The sequence below is a fragment of the Salmo salar genome, chromosome 19 (genome assembly GCF_965601325.2).
Source record: "Salmo salar chromosome 19, fSalSal1, whole genome shotgun sequence".
Taxonomy (NCBI): domain Eukaryota; kingdom Metazoa; phylum Chordata; class Actinopteri; order Salmoniformes; family Salmonidae; genus Salmo; species Salmo salar.
This window is the reverse complement of record NC_138309.1, coordinates 32,153,349-32,173,757: the sequence shown is the minus strand read 5'-3', so window position 1 is coordinate 32,173,757 and position 20,409 is coordinate 32,153,349. Positions and strand designations below refer to the sequence as shown.

Genomic DNA, 20,409 nt, shown 5'->3' with positions numbered 1-20,409 from the left:
GCTTTATCTTGGCCAGGTCGCAGTTGCAAATGAGAACTTGTTCTCAACTAGCCTACCTGGTTAAATAAAGGTGAAATACATTTTAAAAATGTATTCCTATATCTAAGGCCATGTATGTAAAGTCAACTTTGTGGGAATGTAGAGCTCTACTACCCGACCCGAGCCGGACAGGCCCCAACATTACACATCGGGTTAGGGCCCGGGTAGGGCCTGTTTTTTCATCATTTTCAATAACTAGGGTATGGGCAGGGCTCGGATATCACTAAATTGATCACTAACATTTTGAAGCTGAGCCATTTGCGCGTGCTCTGCTGTGCAGTACAGTAAAATCTGAGTATGATCATAACATGGCTTCAACCTCATCACAATAAGACAGGAGAGATTATTTCATAGAATATAATAATGTTCCTTGAGTTTTGTCGGAGTCTAGAGTGAAAAGTAACTGTCTCGTCATTGAGCAGAGTAGCCCAAGTCGAGCCATTTCTATGGATACTCAGAGACTCAGAGCATCATGAGCAGAGCGCATGCAGAGCAAGCTGCGAGCAGGGAGCGAGTGACAGAGAGGAGCAGCTAATGGATTTACTAAAGGAGGAAGTTATTTCTGATTTCAGGGAGGGCCGGCCTTAAATTAGGCCTGGGGAGGGTACGGCCTGAACGCCGCGGGCTTGGGTAGGGCTCGGGCTAAAAAGTCAGGCCCATGCAGGACTCGTGTTGTGGGAGTGTGCTTACGGTGCATCGGTGTGGTTTCTCCCCGGTGTGCCTGCGCATGTGGACCACCAGCATGTACTGGGCCTTGAAGGGTTTCTTCTCCCGTGAACACTCGTCCCAGCGACACACGAACTCCTTCTTCTCTCCGTGGATGTGGTCATTGTTAATGTGCTGAGAGAGGAAACGAGCAGAGGTCAATCACAGGTCAATCTGGATTTTGATTCAATTGATTCATCCATCATTGTTTTACCACTCATTTTCCCTCTCTCTCTCTACCGTTCCCATTGTTTCATATTCTCTCTCTCCATTTCCCTTTCTTCCATTTGTATTTAGTACTCCGAGGAATAAATGGGAGACTTGTGAGTCTCAGTGTCCGATCTGAACAGGCTTTTCAAATAAAACCCGTCACTTCAAATCACATGGGGCTCCTGCTGACAGATGTGCTGCCGTGGCAACTTCCAATCTGAGGCTTAGGGGGGTGGGAGGAGGGGAGGGGAGAGGGAGGTGAGGGGATGGGGCATTTCAAAGCCTTTCAAATGCCATGGCTTTACAACTCCAGCAAAGCATTATTCAGTATCGAGTGAGCATGCATTCTTCCCTGATTTCTCTCTGTCACTCTCACTCCCTCTCTCTCTGCCTTGCACACTGACCAGAAAAAGGGGTACAAGTGGTGGCAGTGGACGGTTGAAGGGGGATGAGAGAGGGGTAAACAAAAAGAGAAGAAAAAAAGGCAGACATGGAATCCTTGGGGAAGAAGTCAACATCTGGCCCTCTCACAAAGACAACAGTGTTAGTGTGGTGGCCTCTGAAGGGCCTTTCCGAGAACAATTTAAACCCAGGGAGACAGACACAATATCCTGAACAAAAGGAACCCGTCTTATTACATTCCTGAACAGAGATGGGGGAGAGAGACATTTGCCTTACGGGGAAAACAGAGAGAGAGAGAGAGAGGGGGAGGAACGGGAAAGTAAGACAGGGATAAATAGAGACATGACTTTGAGAGCTCTTAAATGTCTAGGAGAAACAAACGGTTGTTAGAGTATCTCTATATTTTAAAACCTCATTAGTGGAGGGAAATAGCAGAAGAGGAATTGAGAGGGTAATAGAATAATAATCATTTGGGGGGGCGGTTTATATTTGTCCTGTTACACACAAGTGTGTCGTGGAAATGTGTTTCTTGCATATCCCCTTGAGACACCCACAGGGAGTGGGGTCACAGCCAGGGTCACCATTGCACAGCACCCCTGGAGCAATTAGGGCACAGCGACTGATTTTTTACCCTAACTGTTCCGGTATTCAAACCAGCAACCTTTCGGTTACTGGCCCAACTCTCTAACCTCGAGGCTACCTGCCGCCCCAAGAAAAGTGTGTGTGTGTGTGTATCTGTGTGCCTGCATGCCTGTTTGAACTGCTAGTGCGCCACTGGCCGTGCACCTCCAGACATGACGGTCCCCAGACAACGGCAGAATTATCCCCAGCCAGGAGCCCCTCCCCCTGGCCAGTTAGTAACCCAACCCATTAGTCCAGTTTGGCCCTGACCAGGGCACCGTCACAGCCCTTTGTTCCCATCAGAAGAGGGGATGTACCCCCAAACAGACAGTATCCTATGAAGTCTGACCTTACTTCAAGAGAAAGACCCCCATGGGCCCTCAAGTCTCAGAACAATTGCACTTAACTAACCCTCTATGCAGTGGGAGCCAGGGGTGTCATACACCGCCCCTATGACAAAAGAAGTGCACTAAAACCGGCATCTCTTCGCCAGCCAAGTGCACTTTCCTGCCCTGCTCTGCTCTCACAACTACATCAATACGTTAGCCAATGCAATCGTTAATTTCTGTCTCCAATTGACTTTATGTATCAACAAAGGCCCTCCATTCAATTCAACCTGACACGTTTTAATTTTGGTGATAAAAATAAAATTCAGAGAGGAAACGATTGGGAAGGTAAGATCGAGGGCATTGGATGTTCGTTTCCCTCAGATTGATCTTCCCTTCCCCATCACAACACGGAAAACTGCTCCTAGCTCCTCTCTTCCTTTTTTCCCTTCCGCCTCTGTGAGGGAATTCCTGTGGCAAGCCATCAGTCTGCGCCTCGCCGTTCGATATCCCCTGAGTGATAGGAGTGCCCCGGTGTTGCTGTGCTATGCTGTTGGCACACGCTCCCCTGTCCCCCCTCGTCCCTCCCACCAGCCCGTACAAATGACCAGGGGCCGCTGACGGTCGTGATACATGGGCCCCGTGCTGACAGAGAGGGGCCCAAGCTAGAGATGACTCTAATGGTCATGATCTAATGGCAATTTGTAATGCATCAATATTCTCCATGCTGAGCGTAGGCAGGGTAGGCAGTGTTGGCCCCGGCGTAATGGACAAACAGGTTGTAATAGCAGTGTTGGCCCCGGCGTAATGGACAAACAGGTGGTGATAGCAGTGTTGGTGCCGCGTTAGCAGGTTATTCATTTTCACCCTGCCAGCTTATCGGCCAACATACTGTAAAAACGCTACCCAAATGGATTTAGGAGGGAGATGGGCAGAGGGAGACATGCGCTGGATGGGGACACAGAGGCTGGCTGGGATGAGCACAGAGTGCATACACACATGCACACCCTACAGTACACATGCGCTTACAGGTATAGACTGACATTCCAATAATACAGTGTATAACACAGTGATATAACACAGTGATATACAAACACACACAATTTGATGTGAACTATTTGTATAGGACATGTAGCTACTACATACTAAAGGAAATGTTTTTTAGATTACTCTACACTTTTATGGATTTACACCCACATATAATAGCTACACATGCACATAAATACACTTACACCAGATACACAGAATCTCATCAATACTTAGCTACTTTCCTCAATTTTGCCCGACTTCAAAATCCCTCTACAGTGTCCCCTTATCAAGCACTTTCTGGTATATACACCTCATACATTAGAATGCAGGCGTGCATGAGAAGAAGGCCTGTTTACAAGGCAATTTCACTAAGCTGTGGGACCCGCAACACCGTTTAGCTTTATCAAACAGAGCCTAATAAATCATATGCTCTTTTGTGATGTCAATTGCTGAAGCGCTTTGTGTAAAGAAAAAAAAAAGAGGGAAAAAGAGGCAAGGGAGGGAGGAAGATGAGGGGAAGGGGGGAGGGAGAGAGTGAGGGAGTGGAGAGTGGGGCTAGAATTTGTATGTGTAATTCAGCAGAGCCTTTTCATCTTTGAGTAAGATACTCCAGACAGATAAGGTGCCTAATCCTTCTCCTGATCAAAAAAATAATCTGCATTTTACCAATTAAAGGGCTGTGCCAGCAGGCAGGAGAGGGGGCCGCGTTCTGACTGAGCCCAACTTTATCTCCCCTCAACACCGAGGAGGCACCCAGGCCGCAAACACCGCCGTACAGCATGCTTGAATACTGGGGGAGCTAACGCTAACATCACGTAATCTCCATCTCCTTAGAACAAGGACATTACAGCTCCACCTGAGGAGATGACCCAGAATAGCACAGTGTCAAGGTGGGAGGGAGTGGAAGTTGACTGTGTGGATTGTGTGCACGTGCACACATATGTACACACACAAACACCCCGTCTCAGGGTCACCCCATTTGAGATCCTTTCTGTACTCCCCCATCTTAGTCTTTATAACATCTCTCCAAAGCCAGCCCAGTTCCAAACCCCCCCAAACATCTCAGACAGAGACATGAAATAATCCAGCACCAACGCCTTATCTTTAAAAGTGCTCCCTCGGAGAGGAGAGAAAATTAAAGAGATAGGGAGAGAGTGATGCCAAAAAAAGGTATTGGAGGTTGAGGGGGTGGAGGGAGGGAGGGTGATGTAGAGAGGCAGAGTTAAAATAAGTGATGGAGAGAGAGGGAAAAATTAATGAAATAAATACAGCAACCGAAAATTGACACCCGCCTCGCTTTTGCTGACTGGGAAGGCCAGATAAGTGAGCTAAAATGCGTAGATGCGATGTTTATCTTATCGGCGGCACCAAGAGCGCTTAAACGCGTATGATAAAGGAACGGCGCAGCATGTCATGGTGCGAGCGCGTTTGTAGAGTGTAAAAATATGCATCAGGAGCGAGGCAGGAGACGCTTTTGAACAAGGTAGAAAGCAATGAGGGTGGTGCACAGCGGCTTTTATTTCTAGAATTAGGCCATGCGAAAAACAAAAAAAGGGATTTCTTTGTCTTCAGCTACGTAACCATCACTTTTTTTAACACTTCAAATAGTTAATCATTTACCTCACTTGTTTCAAACAGCAGTTTCATTTAAAGTTTTTACCTCACTAATATCAAAGACTATCGACAATGAACAATCGATAGAAAACAACCCATAAATGTATCAGAACTGAAAACGATGTTGCATGAACACTACCAATCAAAACCAGACTGGAAGTACATTATAGTATTATATATTTTCTCAATTCAAGATGACAAGTTGAAAACAGGGGGGAGGGGATATCCCCGGCGTTGGAGAGGAGACAATGTGGTCCAAATACTGTACTTATCCTATTACTGAGGGGGGTGGGGGTTGAGGAAGGGGTGGGGAGATAACAGGGTTTTCTCTCCGCTCACTGAATTAGAGGCGAACAGATTTATTAGCATGTCTCTCCCCCTATCTGCATGCGTATGTAGAGGCGAACAGTTTTATTAGCATGTCCCTCCCCCTATCTGCATGGGCATATAAAATGAGTAATTAAAATACAACATTAAAAAAAGTAAGGGGAAAAGACAATGAGGATGTGTTGATTCTTTTCTTCATGGAGAATATCTTGTGTGAACAAGCTCTTTCCCAGTATGATGCCCCTCCCCATCTCCCAGCCAAACTCCCCCTGCCCCTGGAAACAGGGGCAAGAAGTTGTCAAGATCCTCAACCTTTGAGCAGAGCCCTTCAAACGCGGGAGGCAGCCCATTCCGCGCCGAGGATATCAATTATAGATACGGGTTACTGCTGCGGCTGCGGATTGCAATGTCAGACGCCGGGATAGACAGCCGTGGAGAGCTGGGGATCTTTCTGATGTGTCCTGATCAGAATCAGAATCAGAATCACGTTTATTGTCCTACAAGAGGAAAATCTTGGCACAGCTCACACATGAAATGGTGAGCTGTGTGAGCTCAGCTCCAGCTGTCATGTATTAAACATGAGGGTGAAGTAAAATCTCACCTCACAGTGGGCCAAGTGGTAAGTAGCACACAGCAGTCACAGGGGAGACCAGTCCAACGACAGCAGCAGAAGCCGTAGTAATAGTATCAGTGTAAGTGGCGTCCGTAGTTCTTATGATACAGTATTACTGTAATATCATTAATAGTTGGGTTAAGAATAGGCCCTCAGGCTCTACCAGATGAGAGTCATCCATCTCCTGGGTAGTGTGAGGAGTTGTATGACAGAAGGGGGGGGGAGTATATTACAGCCAGTACGGTACAGACTTGTATACAGTATGGAAGAGTGTAAGGCTTAAGGCCTGATTGTGCAGGGCTCGTAGGTCGAGTCGGTGCCGGCCAAATCAGCCCAACAGCGACGTGCTCGGCAGCCTTTGAGCCCATTAACCATCGTCCCTGAAACCAATCTGGAATCCGGCAGGGGCATTACTCAACGCCTGTAGGCTGCAGCACACTCTGTACTGAACGCTGAACATGGTGATATACAGAAGAGACTGCTGTACCAAAGTGTTAGGACTGTACCAGAGAGAGGGTGTTAGGGCAGGAGCCAGGCGTCCAGGAGAACTATAGGAGCCCCTAACTACTTGTTGGGGGCTCCTAAAATAGACTCCTAAAGCTTGTTTCCTATTTATTGTGCTGTTATCTGCATTCTAAATGGACCATAAAGCTTTTGAACTTGAACTTGGTAGAGGGAGTTTAGCGAAGCCAGACACAATAGTCATATTGTTTCTGCCTCCTGCAAATCGAGGCTACTTCCCCATAGTGTCCTGGTAGGTACTCACATGCACTAGCTGTTCCTGCGTGTCAAACTCCCGGTGGCAGCTCTCCCAGTGGCAGTTGGTCTCGTACACCACCTCTGGCTCCTGCTTGCTCTCGTCCTTGTCACCTTCCTCCTTCACCAGTGTCATCCCATCCGGATGGTCCTACAGTACGGAAACCACAACACAATTACAGCAAGGAGCCAACTCTGACAGTGTTACAGCAATGGCCCAGCAGAGATCTGCAGAATATTAAATATTGTACAGTATATACAGTAAGTAAGCCCATATCAATTCAAAACGTATGGGTCCGATTTTTTTTTTTTAAATACTATGGTTAGGCAAAAGACAGTTAACATATTATGTTCACAACACACTTGACAGGTAACAAAGTCATATCCCAACCAAAACGTTCTCTCCCCCTACTCTATCCTCCCCTAACCCAACAGACTGATTTAGTTACACTTTTCCACCGGTGTAATCGAGTGAATCTGGCCATTGTGGCCCTGTTCAGCACACAGGGAGTAGAACATCTGGGAGTCTGGGAGCGGAAATGTAGCGCTGAAAGCTCTGCTCTGGGTTGGCAGTTGATCTACGACAGGTCTGGGTCAGAGTATTTCAGGAATCTAACCCCTCCTCCTGCTCTAGCTTGCTCCATTAGTCTAGACATATTTTACTGTCACTGTTAGCATTACATGGCTGGGTAGCCTGGAGAGTACTGGAGACTGTAACAGGGGAGACCAGGGGTGTACAGGTGTTTCTCTCTAGGCAAAGTTGTGGTTTGTAAAAACCACCTCTGTCTACTGCTAGTACCTGCCTGCCACGGTGTTAGGAGAGTGTGTGAAGGAGGGGAACAAGAGAGAAGAGGAGTTTCATTCACAGAATGTGGATCTCTCTACAGGCTTGCCTCCATTGTATGAGCACAGAGCCACTTTTAGAAGCATCATTCCAGACACAAGCACACAGAGAGGCCTTTAGAAAACCTGCAATCTAATTTAAAAAAATGTTTCCATTCACTTAAGCATCTGATTAAAAGGAAAACAATTTCCTTCTGGTGCCTCCAAGATCAATGGGGCTTATCGTTTCAGAGACGGCAGCCTGAACAAGCAGCCGAATGAAACAGGCAAATAAATAAATAGTTTTACAATACATCACATAATTGGCCCCAAAGCTCTGCGTCTGAGAGAGTGACTGTGTGTGGTTATGCGTGTGCGTGCGTGCTCACGTGTGTATGTGTTTTCTATGTGTGAACAGAATTGAACAGTACAAGCACCACATCCTATTCTATTGCTGCTGACGCAGTAAACCATCTCATCTTCTGATCTCATCTTTGAATACCATAAACATACCCCTTTTCTAATACTAGATAAGAATGTCTGTTCATTGGACTATACGATAAATGCTGGCAAAGTTACATTTACCTGGCAACTTACGGCCCCTGAGTTGGGTAGCTCCTCATCCGGTTTGATCTTGGAGCGTTTGTGGTGCATGGGTTCCCCCGTGCTGCTCACCGCTGACTCACTGGTGGGTTTGGTCTGTGGGAACAACCACAATAAAATCACTTAGTTCAAAATGTATTCAACATACTACATGATAGAATGACCATAAAAGTTGAGCAGAAAATAAGATTTACATGCAGTTGTATGACGACATCCTGTATGATACTGTTCAAGGGATCTAGTTAATCCTACTACAAGGTAGCATAGCACAGCCTGTTATCTATTCATTCGAGGCCATTGAAAAAGCCAATGATTCTATACAGCAGTTCCCCATCTGACCTCACCTTTGATAGACCTGACTCTGGCCTGACTGGTCCTGGCCTGAGAGCCAAAGGGGAGTTCCCTGTTACAAGGCAGGCGAGCCAGGAAAATAAATTAACTAGGAAAGCTGAACTGGCCTGGAAACACAGGAGAGATTCCTTGGCTCAGATCTGTGCTACTGGCCTTCTCAGAATGTTTACTCAGGGGAATCTGGAATGTAATTCCCCCTTTAACAGTGGGGCACCTTGACACTCGAGCCACTGAGATCCTGCTTATAGACACAGTGAAACTGTATTTGTCCTATTTGGACTAGAAATATGAAATCGGTACGGTAGTATATGATTCTGGTTGTTTCCTCAGAGCTGAAAAGAATTCTGAAATAGATTGAGAAGATACATTTACATAGTCAGTTCTCTACCTTGAATGAGAGATCTCATCCACCAACTACCTCATAGCTAGAAACAGCAGTGAGTGTGGATCTGTGTCATTAACATGCCACAAAGTAGCAAACTAAAATGTGGGCTTTAAATGCGAGCCCCCACATACAGTCGGAATGGAGAGACACTGTGGATTTCATCCATTCCATCTATTCCCATTTTAATCCCTGTTTCCTCCTGTGTGATTAATGGTGTCAGTGGTGGGATCCTATGCTAACAAGTCCCTTGTTGTTTCTCATGTGAAAAAAACGATGTTAAAAAACTACGTTCCCAGTCGAAAATAACACATCCAGGGGACCGTAACTCCCATGAGGCCAGAGCGCAGAGGGGAGCCTGCTTCTACCTGTCTGAGCCTTGTATCTGTTTAGACTACCACGGAAGCAGCTAGCACGTGGCTAGCACATGGTAATGCTATCTATCTATTACCTGTGATGATGAACCGCAGAGGCTTCTGACGTGGAGGAGGGAGGAGTCTCTTACGTGTGAGGTGTCGTTAGAGATGACAGAGCGCTCTCTGGGTGTGAGGACAGGAGGAGGAATGACAGGGATGGGCCGCTGGGTGGTGAAGACCGGGGAGGGGTGGATGAGCGGCGGACTGTGGCCGAACGCAGAACCCACCATCCCTGTTTGCCGACCAAGCAGCTGCTGGTGCATCTGAAGTGCCACGGGGTTCGGAGGGTAGGCAAAACTCAATGCCGGACTGGAGGGAAACAATATCACAATCAGTGTGAGGTAGACGAGAAAGGGTGAAACATAAAACATACAACAAGGTTTTGTGCAACAAGGCTTTGTGCAGACCCCCCCCCCCTTTCCATTATCAATATTTATAAAGTTAACAATTAATGTACCACTATCAAACTACATTCTGATGTATTTGAGCGGCAAATGCAATGGCAACGAGGCAAAATAAATTGTTCTGGCTAGCTCCTCATCTGACAGGAGATGTGATGCTCTGGAAACACTGATTTTTATTTTATTTTATCTTTATTTAACTAGACAAGTCAGTTAAGAACAAATTATTATTTACAATGACGGCCTACCCCAGCCAAACCCTAACAACGCTGGGCCAATTGTGCACTGGCCTATGGGACTCCCAATCACGGCCAGTTGTGATACAGCCTGGAATTGAACCAGGGTCTGTAGTGATGCCTCTAGCACTGAGATGCCTTAGACCACTGCACCACTCGGGAGCCCACGGGGCCCAAGGCGAATCCCTGGCAAAGAATGTTCAGATTGTTAGCACTGTGCATTCATGCTTTGTCCCTTGACAGGCCGTCTTTGTAAATAAGAAATTGTTCTTAATTGACCTGCCTGGTAAAAGAAAAGTAAAAGAAAAATGTAAGGTTATACTTGGTTGCAAAATTCTGGTAACTTTCCAAAAGTTCCCAGGATTTCCAGAAATCCCTGTTGGCGGATTCTCGGAATCAGAAGGGAATAAGCAGTAAATCTGGGAAAATTTGGGGGAACCTTTTGCAACCCTAGTTATATTAACTCATCGCTCCACTGTAAAAACTCTATGACCCTGACAATGACAGAAAGACTGGGTTCTGTCAGAAATAAAGCACAATTATAACAAGCCTTTATTTTAGCAACAGTATAATCATGCCTATGTAACTACAACAGTCACTTCACATTGCATTGTCTGCTTGCTAGCTCTCCCCCACTGTGAAAGAACTAGATCATGGATACCCTTCCTTTCTCATAGACCTACATTGAGGTGAGAGTGTTTACATCAAATCACATTTTATTTGTCACATGCGCTGAATACAACTGGTGTAGACTTTACCGTGAAATGCTTTCTTTCTTACAATCCCTTCCCAACAATGCAAAGTTTAAAAATAAAAATAGTAACACAATGTGCCAGATCAATGTGCAAAGGTCGAAGGTATCATAAGGTGAATGCACCAATTTGTAAGTCGCTCTGAATAAGAGCGTCTGCTAAATGACGTAAATGTAAATGTAATTGAGGTAGATATGTACATGACAGCAGGGTAAAGTGACTAAGCATCAGGATTATAATAAGACTAAAAAAAAGAACAGAGTAGCAGCAGCAAATGATGAGTGTAAATGTGTGTGTGTGAGAGTGTGTGTGTGTAATGTGTATGTAGGTATGTGTGTTTGTGTTGTGTTGGTCTGCGTGTGTGTCTTGTGTGTGGGTTTTGTGCGGAAGAGTCAGTGTAGTGTGTGTGAGTGTGTATATGGTGTGTATATATAGTCTAGTGAGTGTGTATGGTTTGTATATATAGTCTAGTTAGTGTGTATATGTTGTGTATATATAGTCTAGTGAGTGAGTATATGTTGTGTATATATAGTCTAGTTAGTGTGTATATGGTGTGTATATATAGTCTAGTGAGTGAGTATATGGTTTGTATATATAGTCTAGTGAGTGAGTATATGGTTTGTATATATAGTCTAGTTAGTGTGTATATGTTGTGTATATATAGTCTAGTGAGTGTGTATATGGTTTGTATATATAGTCTAGTTAGTGTGTATATGGTTTGTATATATAGTCTAGTGAGTGAGTATGGTTTGTATATATAGTCTAGTTAGTGTGTATATGTTGTGTATATATAGTCTAGTGAGTGAGTATATGGTTTGTATATATAGTCTAGTTAGTGTGTAAATGGTTTGTATATATAGTCTAGTGAGTGTGTATGGTTTGTATATATAGTCTAGTTAGTGTGTAAATGGTTTGTATATATAGTCTAGTGAGTGTGTATGGTTTGTATATATAGTCTAGTTAGTGTGTATATGTTGTGTATATATAGTCTAGTGAGGTGTGTATATATAGTGTCTAGTGAGTGAGTATATGTTGTGTATATATAGTCTAGTTAGTGTGTATATGGTGTGTATATATAGTCTAGTGAGTGAGTATATGGTTTGTATATATAGTCTAGTTAGTGTGTATATGTTGTGTATATATAGTCTAGTTAGTGTGTATATGGTGTGTATATATAGTCTAGTGAGTGAGTATATGGTTTGTATATATAGTCTAGTTAGTGTGTAAATGGATTGTATATATAGTCTAGTGAGTGTGTATGGTTTGTATATATAGTCTAGTTAGTGTGTATATGTTGTGTATATATAGTCTAGTGAGTGTGTATATATAGTCTAGTGAGTGAGTATATGTTGTGTATATATAGTCTAGTTAGTGTGTATATGGTGTGTATATATAGTCTAGTGAGTGAGTATATGGTTTGTATATATAGTCTAGTTAGTGTGTATATGTTGTGTATATATAGTCTAGTGAGTGTGTATATGGTTTGTATATATAGTCTAGTTAGTGTGTATATGGTTTGTATATATATAGTCTAGTGAGTGAGTATATGGTGTGTATATATAGTCTAGTGAGTGAGTATATGGTGTGTATATATAGGCTAGTGAGTGTGTATATGGTGTGTATATATAGTCTAGTGAGTGTGTATATGGTGTGTATATATAGTCTAGTGAGTGTGTATATGGTGTGTATATATAGGCTAGTGAGTGTGTATATGGTGTGTATATATAGTCTAGGGAGTGTGTATATGGTGTGTATATATAGTCTAGTGAGTGAGTATATGGTTTGTATATATAGTCTAGTGAGTGAGTATATGGTTTGTATATATAGTCTAGTGAGTGAGTATATGGTTTGTATATATAGTCTAGTGAGTGTGTATATGGTGTGTATATATAGGCTAGTGAGTGAGTATATGGTGTGTACATATAGTCTAGTGAGTGTGTATATGGTTTGTATATATAGTCTAGTGAGTGTGTATATGGTTTGTATATATAGTCTAGTTAGTGTGTATATGTTGTGTATATATAGTGTAGTGAGTGTGTATATATAGTCTAGTGAGTGAGTATATGTTGTGTATATATAGTCTAGTTAGTGTGTATATGGTGTGTATATATAGTCTAGTGAGTGAGTATATGGTTTGTATATATAGTCTAGTTAGTGTGTATATGTTGTGTATATATAGTCTAGTTAGTGTGTATGTGGTTTGTATATATAGTCTAGTGAGTGTGTATATGGTTTGTATATATAGTCTAGTGAGTGTGTATATGGTTTGTATATATAGTCTAGTGAGTGAATATATGGTGTGTATATATAGTCTAGTTAGTGTGTATATGGTTTGTATATATAGTCTAGTGAGTGTGTAAATGGTTTGTATATATAGTCTAGTGAGTGTGTATGGTTTGTATATATAGTCTAGTTAGTGTGTATATGTTGTGTATATATAGTCTGGTGAGTGTGTATATATAGTGTAGTGAGTGAGTATATGTTGTGTATATATAGTCTAGTTAGTGTGTATATGGTGTGTATATATAGTCTAGTGAGTGAGTATATGGTTTGTATATATAGTCTAGTGAGTGTGTATATGGTGTGTATATATAGTCTAGTGAGTGTGTATATGGTGTGTATATATAGTCTAGGTAGTGTGTATATGGTGTGTATATATAGTCTAGTTAGTGTGTATATGGTGTGTATATATAGTCTAGTTAGTGTGTATATGGTTTGTATATATAGGCTAGTTAGTGAGTATATGGTTTGTATATATAGTCTAGGTAGTGTGTATATGGTGTGTATATATAGTCTAGTGAGTGTGTATATGGTGTGTATATATAGTCTAGGGAGTGTGTATATGGTGTGTATATATAGTCTAGTGAGTGAGTATATGGTTTGTATATATAGTCTAGTTAGTGTGTATATGGTTTGTATATATAGGCTAGTGAGTGAGTATATGGTTTGTATATATAGTCTAGTGAGTGTGTATATGGTGTGTATATATAGGCTAGTGAGTGAGTATATGGTGTGTACATATAGTCTAGTGAGTGTGTATATGGTTTGTATATATAGTCTAGTGAGTGTGTATATGGTTTGTATATATAGTCTAGTTAGTGTGTATATGTTGTGTATATATAGTCTAGTGAGTGTGTATATATAGTCTAGTGAGTGAGTATATGTTGTGTATATATAGTCTAGTGAGTGTGTATATATAGTGTAGTGAGTGAGTATATGTTGTGTATATATAGTCTAGTTAGTGTGTATATGGTGTGTATATATAGTCTAGTGAGTGAGTATATGGTTTGTATATATAGTCTAGTTAGTGTGTATATGGTTTGTATATATAGTCTAGTGAGTGTGTATATGGTTTGTATATATAGTCTAGTTAGTGTGTATATGGTGTGTATATATAGTCTAGTTAGTGTGTATATGGTGTGTATATATATAGTCTAGTTAGTGTGTATATGGTGTGTATATATAGTCTAGGTAGTGTGTATATGGTTTGTATATATAGTCTAGTGAGTGAGTATATGGTTTGTATATATAGTCTAGTGAGTGAGTATATGGTTTGTATATATAGTCTAGTTAGTGTGTATATGGTTTGTATATATAGGCTAGTGAGTGAGTATATGGTTTGTATATATAGTCTAGTGAGTGTGTATATGGTGTGTATATATAGGCTAGTGAGTGAGTATATGGTGTGTATATATAGTCTAGTGAGTGTGTATGGTTTGTATATATAGTCTAGTTAGTGTGTATATGGTGTGTATATATATAGTCTAGTGAGTGTGTATATGGTGTGTATATATAGTCTAGTGAGTGTGTATATGGTGTGTATATATAGGCTAGTGAGTGTGTATATGGTGTGTATATATAGTCTAGGGAGTGTGTATATGGTGTGTATATATAGTCTAGTGAGTGAGTATATGGTTTGTATATATAGTCTAGTGAGTGAGTATATGGTTTGTATATATAGTCTAGTGAGTGAGTATATGGTTTGTATATATAGTCTAGTGAGTGTGTATATGGTGTGTATATATAGGCTAGTGAGTGAGTATATGGTGTGTACATATAGTCTAGTGAGTGTGTATATGGTTTGTATATATAGTCTAGTGAGTGTGTATATGGTTTGTATATATAGTCTAGTTAGTGTGTATATGTTGTGTATATATAGTGTAGTGAGTGTGTATATATAGTCTAGTGAGTGAGTATATGTTGTGTATATATAGTCTAGTTAGTGTGTATATGGTGTGTATATATAGTCTAGTGAGTGAGTATATGGTTTGTATATATAGTCTAGTTAGTGTGTATATGTTGTGTATATATAGTCTAGTTAGTGTGTATGTGGTTTGTATATATAGTCTAGTGAGTGTGTATATGGTTTGTATATATAGTCTAGTGAGTGTGTATATGGTTTGTATATATAGTCTAGTGAGTGAATATATGGTGTGTATATATAGTCTAGTTAGTGTGTATATGGTTTGTATATATAGTCTAGTGAGTGTGTAAATGGTTTGTATATATAGTCTAGTGAGTGTGTAAATGGTTTGTATATATAGTCTAGTGAGTGTGTATGGTTTGTATATATAGTCTAGTTAGTGTGTATATGTTGTGTATATATAGTCTGGTGAGTGTGTATATATAGTGTAGTGAGTGAGTATATGTTGTGTATATATAGTCTAGTTAGTGTGTATATGGTGTGTATATATAGTCTAGTGAGTGAGTATATGGTTTGTATATATAGTCTAGTGAGTGTGTATCTGGTGTGTATATATAGTCTAGTGAGTGTGTATATGGTGTGTATATATAGTCTAGGTAGTGTGTATATGGTGTGTATATATAGTCTAGTTAGTGTGTATATGGTGTGTATATATAGTCTAGTTAGTGTGTATATGGTTTGTATATATAGGCTAGTTAGTGAGTATATGGTTTGTATATATAGTCTAGGTAGTGTGTATATGGTGTGTATATATAGTCTAGTGAGTGTGTATATGGTGTGTATATATAGTCTAGGGAGTGTGTATATGGTGTGTATATATAGTCTAGTGAGTGAGTATATGGTTTGTATATATAGTCTAGTTAGTGTGTATATGGTTTGTATATATAGGCTAGTGAGTGAGTATATGGTTTGTATATATAGTCTAGTGAGTGTGTATATGGTGTGTATATATAGGCTAGTGAGTGAGTATATGGTGTGTACATATAGTCTAGTGAGTGTGTATATGGTTTGTATATATAGTCTAGTGAGTGTGTATATGGTTTGTATATATAGTCTAGTTAGTGTGTATATGTTGTGTATATATAGTCTAGTGAGTGTGTATATATAGTCTAGTGAGTGAGTATATGTTGTGTATATATAGTCTAGTTAGTGTGTATATGGTGTGTATATATAGTCTAGTGAGTGAGTATATGGTTTGTATATATAGTCTAGTTAGTGTGTATATGTTGTGTATATATAGTCTAGTTAGTGTGTATGTGGTTTGTATATATAGTCTAGTGAGTGTGTATATGGTTTGTATATATAGTCTAGTGAGTGTGTATATGGTTTGTATATATAGTCTAGTGAGTGAATATATGGTGTGTATATATAGTCTAGTTAGTGTGTATATGGTGTGTATATATAGGCTAGTGAGTGAGTATATGGTGTGTACATATAGTCTAGTGAGTGTGTATATGGTTTGTATATATAGTCTAGTGAGTGTGTATATGGTTTGTATATATAGTCTAGTTAGTGTGTATATGTTGTGTATATATAGTGTAGTGAGTGTGTATATATAGTCTAGTGAGTGAGTATATGTTGTGTATATATAGTCTAGTTAGTGTGTATATGGTGTGTATATATAGTCTAGTGAGTGAGTATATGGTTTGTATATATAGTCTAGTTAGTGTGTATATGTTGTGTATATATAGTCTAGTTAGTGTGTATGTGGTTTGTATATATAGTCTAGTGAGTGTGTATATGGTTTGTATATATAGTCTAGTGAGTGTGTATATGGTTTGTATATATAGTCTAGTGAGTGAATATATGGTGTGTATATATAGTCTAGTTAGTGTGTATATGGTTTGTATATATAGTCTAGTGAGTGTGTAAATGGTTTGTATATATAGTCTAGTGAGTGTGTAAATGGTTTGTATATATAGTCTAGTGAGTGTGTATGGTTTGTATATATAGTCTAGTTAGTGTGTATATGTTGTGTATATATAGTCTGGTGAGTGTGTATATATAGTGTAGTGAGTGAGTATATGTTGTGTATATATAGTCTAGTTAGTGTGTATATGGTGTGTATATATAGTCTAGTGAGTGAGTATATGGTTTGTATATATAGTCTAGTGAGTGTGTATATGGTGTGTATATATAGTCTAGTGAGTGTGTATATGGTGTGTATATATAGTCTAGGGAGTGTGTATATGGTGTGTATATATAGTCTAGTGAGTGAGTATATGGTTTGTATATATAGTCTAGTTAGTGTGTATATGGTTTGTATATATAGGCTAGTGAGTGAGTATATGGTTTGTATATATAGTCTAGTGAGTGTGTATATGGTGTGTATATATAGGGCTAGTGAGTGAGTATATGGTGTGTACATATAGTCTAGTGAGTGTGTATATGGTTTGTATATATAGTCTAGTGAGTGTGTATATGGTTTGTATATATAGTCTAGTTAGTGTGTATATGTTGTGTATATATAGTCTAGTGAGTGTGTATATATAGTCTAGTGAGTGAGTATATGTTGTGTATATATAGTCTAGTGAGTGTGTATATATAGTGTAGTGAGTGAGTATATGTTGTGTATATATAGTCTAGTTAGTGTGTATATGGTGTGTATATATAGTCTAGTGAGTGAGTATATGTTTGTATATATAGTCTAGTTAGTGTGTATATGGTTTGTATATATAGTCTAGTGAGTGTGTATATGGTTTGTATATATAGTCTAGTTAGTGTGTATATGGTGTGTATATATAGTCTAGTTAGTGTGTATATGGTGTGTATATATATAGTCTAGTTAGTGTGTATATGGTGTGTATATATAGTCTAGGTAGTGTGTATATGGTTTGTATATATAGTCTAGTGAGTGAGTATATGGTTTGTATATATAGTCTAGTGAGTGAGTATATGGTTTGTATATATAGTCTAGTTAGTGTGTATATGGTTTGTATATATAGGCTAGTGAGTGAGTATATGGTTTGTATATATAGTCTAGTGAGTGTGTATATGGTGTGTATATATAGGCTAGTGAGTGAGTATATGGTGTGTATATATAGTCTAGTGAGTGTGTATGGTTTGTATATATAGTCTAGTTAGTGTGTATATGGTGTGTATATATATAGTCTAGTGAGTGTGTATATGGTTTGTATATATAGTCTAGTGAGTGTGTATATATAGTCTAGTGAGTGAGTATATGTTGTGTATATATAGTCTAGTGAGTGTGTATATATAGTGTAGTGAGTGAGTATATGTTGTGTATATATAGTCTAGTTAGTGTGTATATGGTGTGTATATATAGTCTAGTGAGTGAGTATATGGTTTCTATATATAGTCTAGTTAGTGTGTATATGGTTTGTATATATAGTCTAGTGAGTGTGTATATGGTTTGTATATATAGTCTAGTTAGTGTGTATATGGTGTGTATATATAGTCTAGTTAGTGTGTATATGGTGTGTATATATATAGTCTAGTTAGTGTGTATATGGTGTGTATATATAGTCTAGGTAGTGTGTATATGGTTTGTATATATAGTCTAGTGAGTGAGTATATGGTTTGTATATATAGTCTAGTGAGTGAGTATATGGTTTGTATATATAGTCTAGTTAGTGTGTATATGGTTTGTATATATAGGCTAGTGAGTGAGTATATGGTTTGTATATATAGTCTAGTGAGTGTGTATATGGTGTGTATATATAGGCTAGTGAGTGAGTATATGGTGTGTATATATAGTCTAGTGAGTGTGTATGGTTTGTATATATAGTCTAGTTAGTGTGTATATGGTGTGTATATATATAGTCTAGTGAGTGTGTATATGGTTTGTATATATAGTCTAGTGAGTGTGTATATGGTTTGTATATATAGTCTAGTGAGTGTGTATATGGTTTGTATATATAGTCTAGTGAGTGTGTATATGGTGTGTATATATAGTCTAGTGAGTGTGTGTATGGTGTGTATATATAGTCTAGTGAGTGTGTATATGGTGTGTATATATAGTCTAGTTAGTGTGTATATGGTGTGTATATATAGTCTAGTGAGTGTGTATGGTTTGTATATATAGTCTAGTTAGTGTGTATATGGTTGTATATATAGTCTAGTGAGTGTGTATATGGCGTGTATATATAGTCTAGTGAGTGAGTATATGGTTTGTATATATAGTCTAGTTAGTGTGTATATGGTTTGTATATATAGGCTAGTGAGTGAGTATATGGTTTGTATATATAGTCTAGTGAGTGTGTATATGGTGTGTATATATAGGCTAGTGAGTGAGTATATGGTGTGTATATATAGTCTAGTGAGTGTGTATATGGTTTGTATATATAGTCTAGTTAGTGTGTATATGGTGTGTATATATAGTCTAGTTAGTGTGTATATGGTGTGTATATATAGTCTAGTGAGTGTGTATGGTTTGTATATATAGTCTAGTTAGTGTGTATATGGTTGTATATATAGTCTAGTGAGTGTGTATATGGTGTGTATATATAGTCTAGTGAGTGAGTATATGGTTTGTATATATAGTCTAGTTAGTGTGTATATGGTTTGTATATATAGGCTAGTGAGTGAGTATATGGTTTGTATATATAGTCTAGTGAGTGTGTATATGGTGTGTATATATAGGCTAGTGAGTGAGTATATGGTGTGTATATATAGTCTAGTGAGTGTGTATATGTTGTGTATTTATAGTCTAGTTAGTGTGTATATGGTGTGTATATATAGTCTAGTTAGTGTGTATATGGTGTGTATATATAGTCTAGTGAGTGTGTATATGGTGTGTATATATAGTCTAGTGAGTGTGTATATGGTTTGTATATATAGTCTAGTGAGTGTGTATGGTTTGTATATATAGTCTAGTGAGTGTGTATATGGTTTGTATATATAGTCTAGTTAGTGTGTATATGGTGTGTATATATAGTCTAGTGAGTGTGTATATGTTGTGTATATATAGTCTAGTTAGTGTGTATATGGTGTGTATATATAGTCTAGTGAGTGTGTATGGTTTGTATATATAGTCTAGTTAGTGTGTATATGGTGTGTATATATATAGTCTAGTGAGTGTGTATATGGTTTGTATATATAGTCTAGTGAGTGTGTATATGGTGTGTATATATAGTCTAGTGAGTGTGTGTATGGTGTGTATATATAGTCTAGTGAGTGTGTATATGGTGTGTATATATAGTCTAGTTAGTGTGTATATGGTGTGTATATATAGTCTAGTGAGTGTGTATGGTTTGTATATATAGTCTAGTTAGTGTGTATATGGTTGTATATATAGTCTAGTGAGTGTGTATATGGCGTGTATATATAGTCTAGTGAGTGAGTATATGGTTTGTATATATAGTCTAGTTAGTGTGTATATGGTTTGTATATATAGGCTAGTGAGTGAGTATATGGTTTGTATATATAGTCTAGTGAGTGTGTATATGGTGTGTATATATAGGCTAGTGAGTGAGTATATGGTGTGTATATATAGTCTAGTGAGTGTGTATATGGTTTGTATATATAGTCTAGTTAGTGTGTATATGGTGTGTATATATAGTCTAGTTAGTGTGTATATGGTGTGTATATATAGTCTAGTGAGTGTGTATGGGTTGTATATATAGTCTAGTTAGTGTGTA

At 39.1% G+C, this 20,409-nt stretch overlaps 1 protein-coding gene across 4 annotated transcripts in view; it reads right to left on the bottom strand.

The window, feature by feature from the left end:
* Window positions 1–20,409, bottom strand: part of LOC106578655 (transcriptional activator GLI3) — a 197,012-nt gene that overhangs the window by 7,907 nt on the left and 168,696 nt on the right. For 3 of the 4 annotated variants that reach the window (XM_014157694.3, XM_082965706.1, XM_082965705.1), the window contains exons 8-11: window positions 9,252–9,525; window positions 8,050–8,163; window positions 6,653–6,793; window positions 730–879 (exon numbers count right to left, since the gene is read on the bottom strand). In XM_014157694.3, the coding sequence (XP_014013169.3) occupies window positions 730–879; window positions 6,653–6,793; window positions 8,050–8,163; window positions 9,252–9,525 (679 nt within the window). The remainder of the gene's footprint in view (window positions 1–729; window positions 880–6,652; window positions 6,794–8,049; window positions 8,164–9,251; window positions 9,526–20,409) is intronic. The other variant, XM_045702221.2, reaches the window with a different exon arrangement.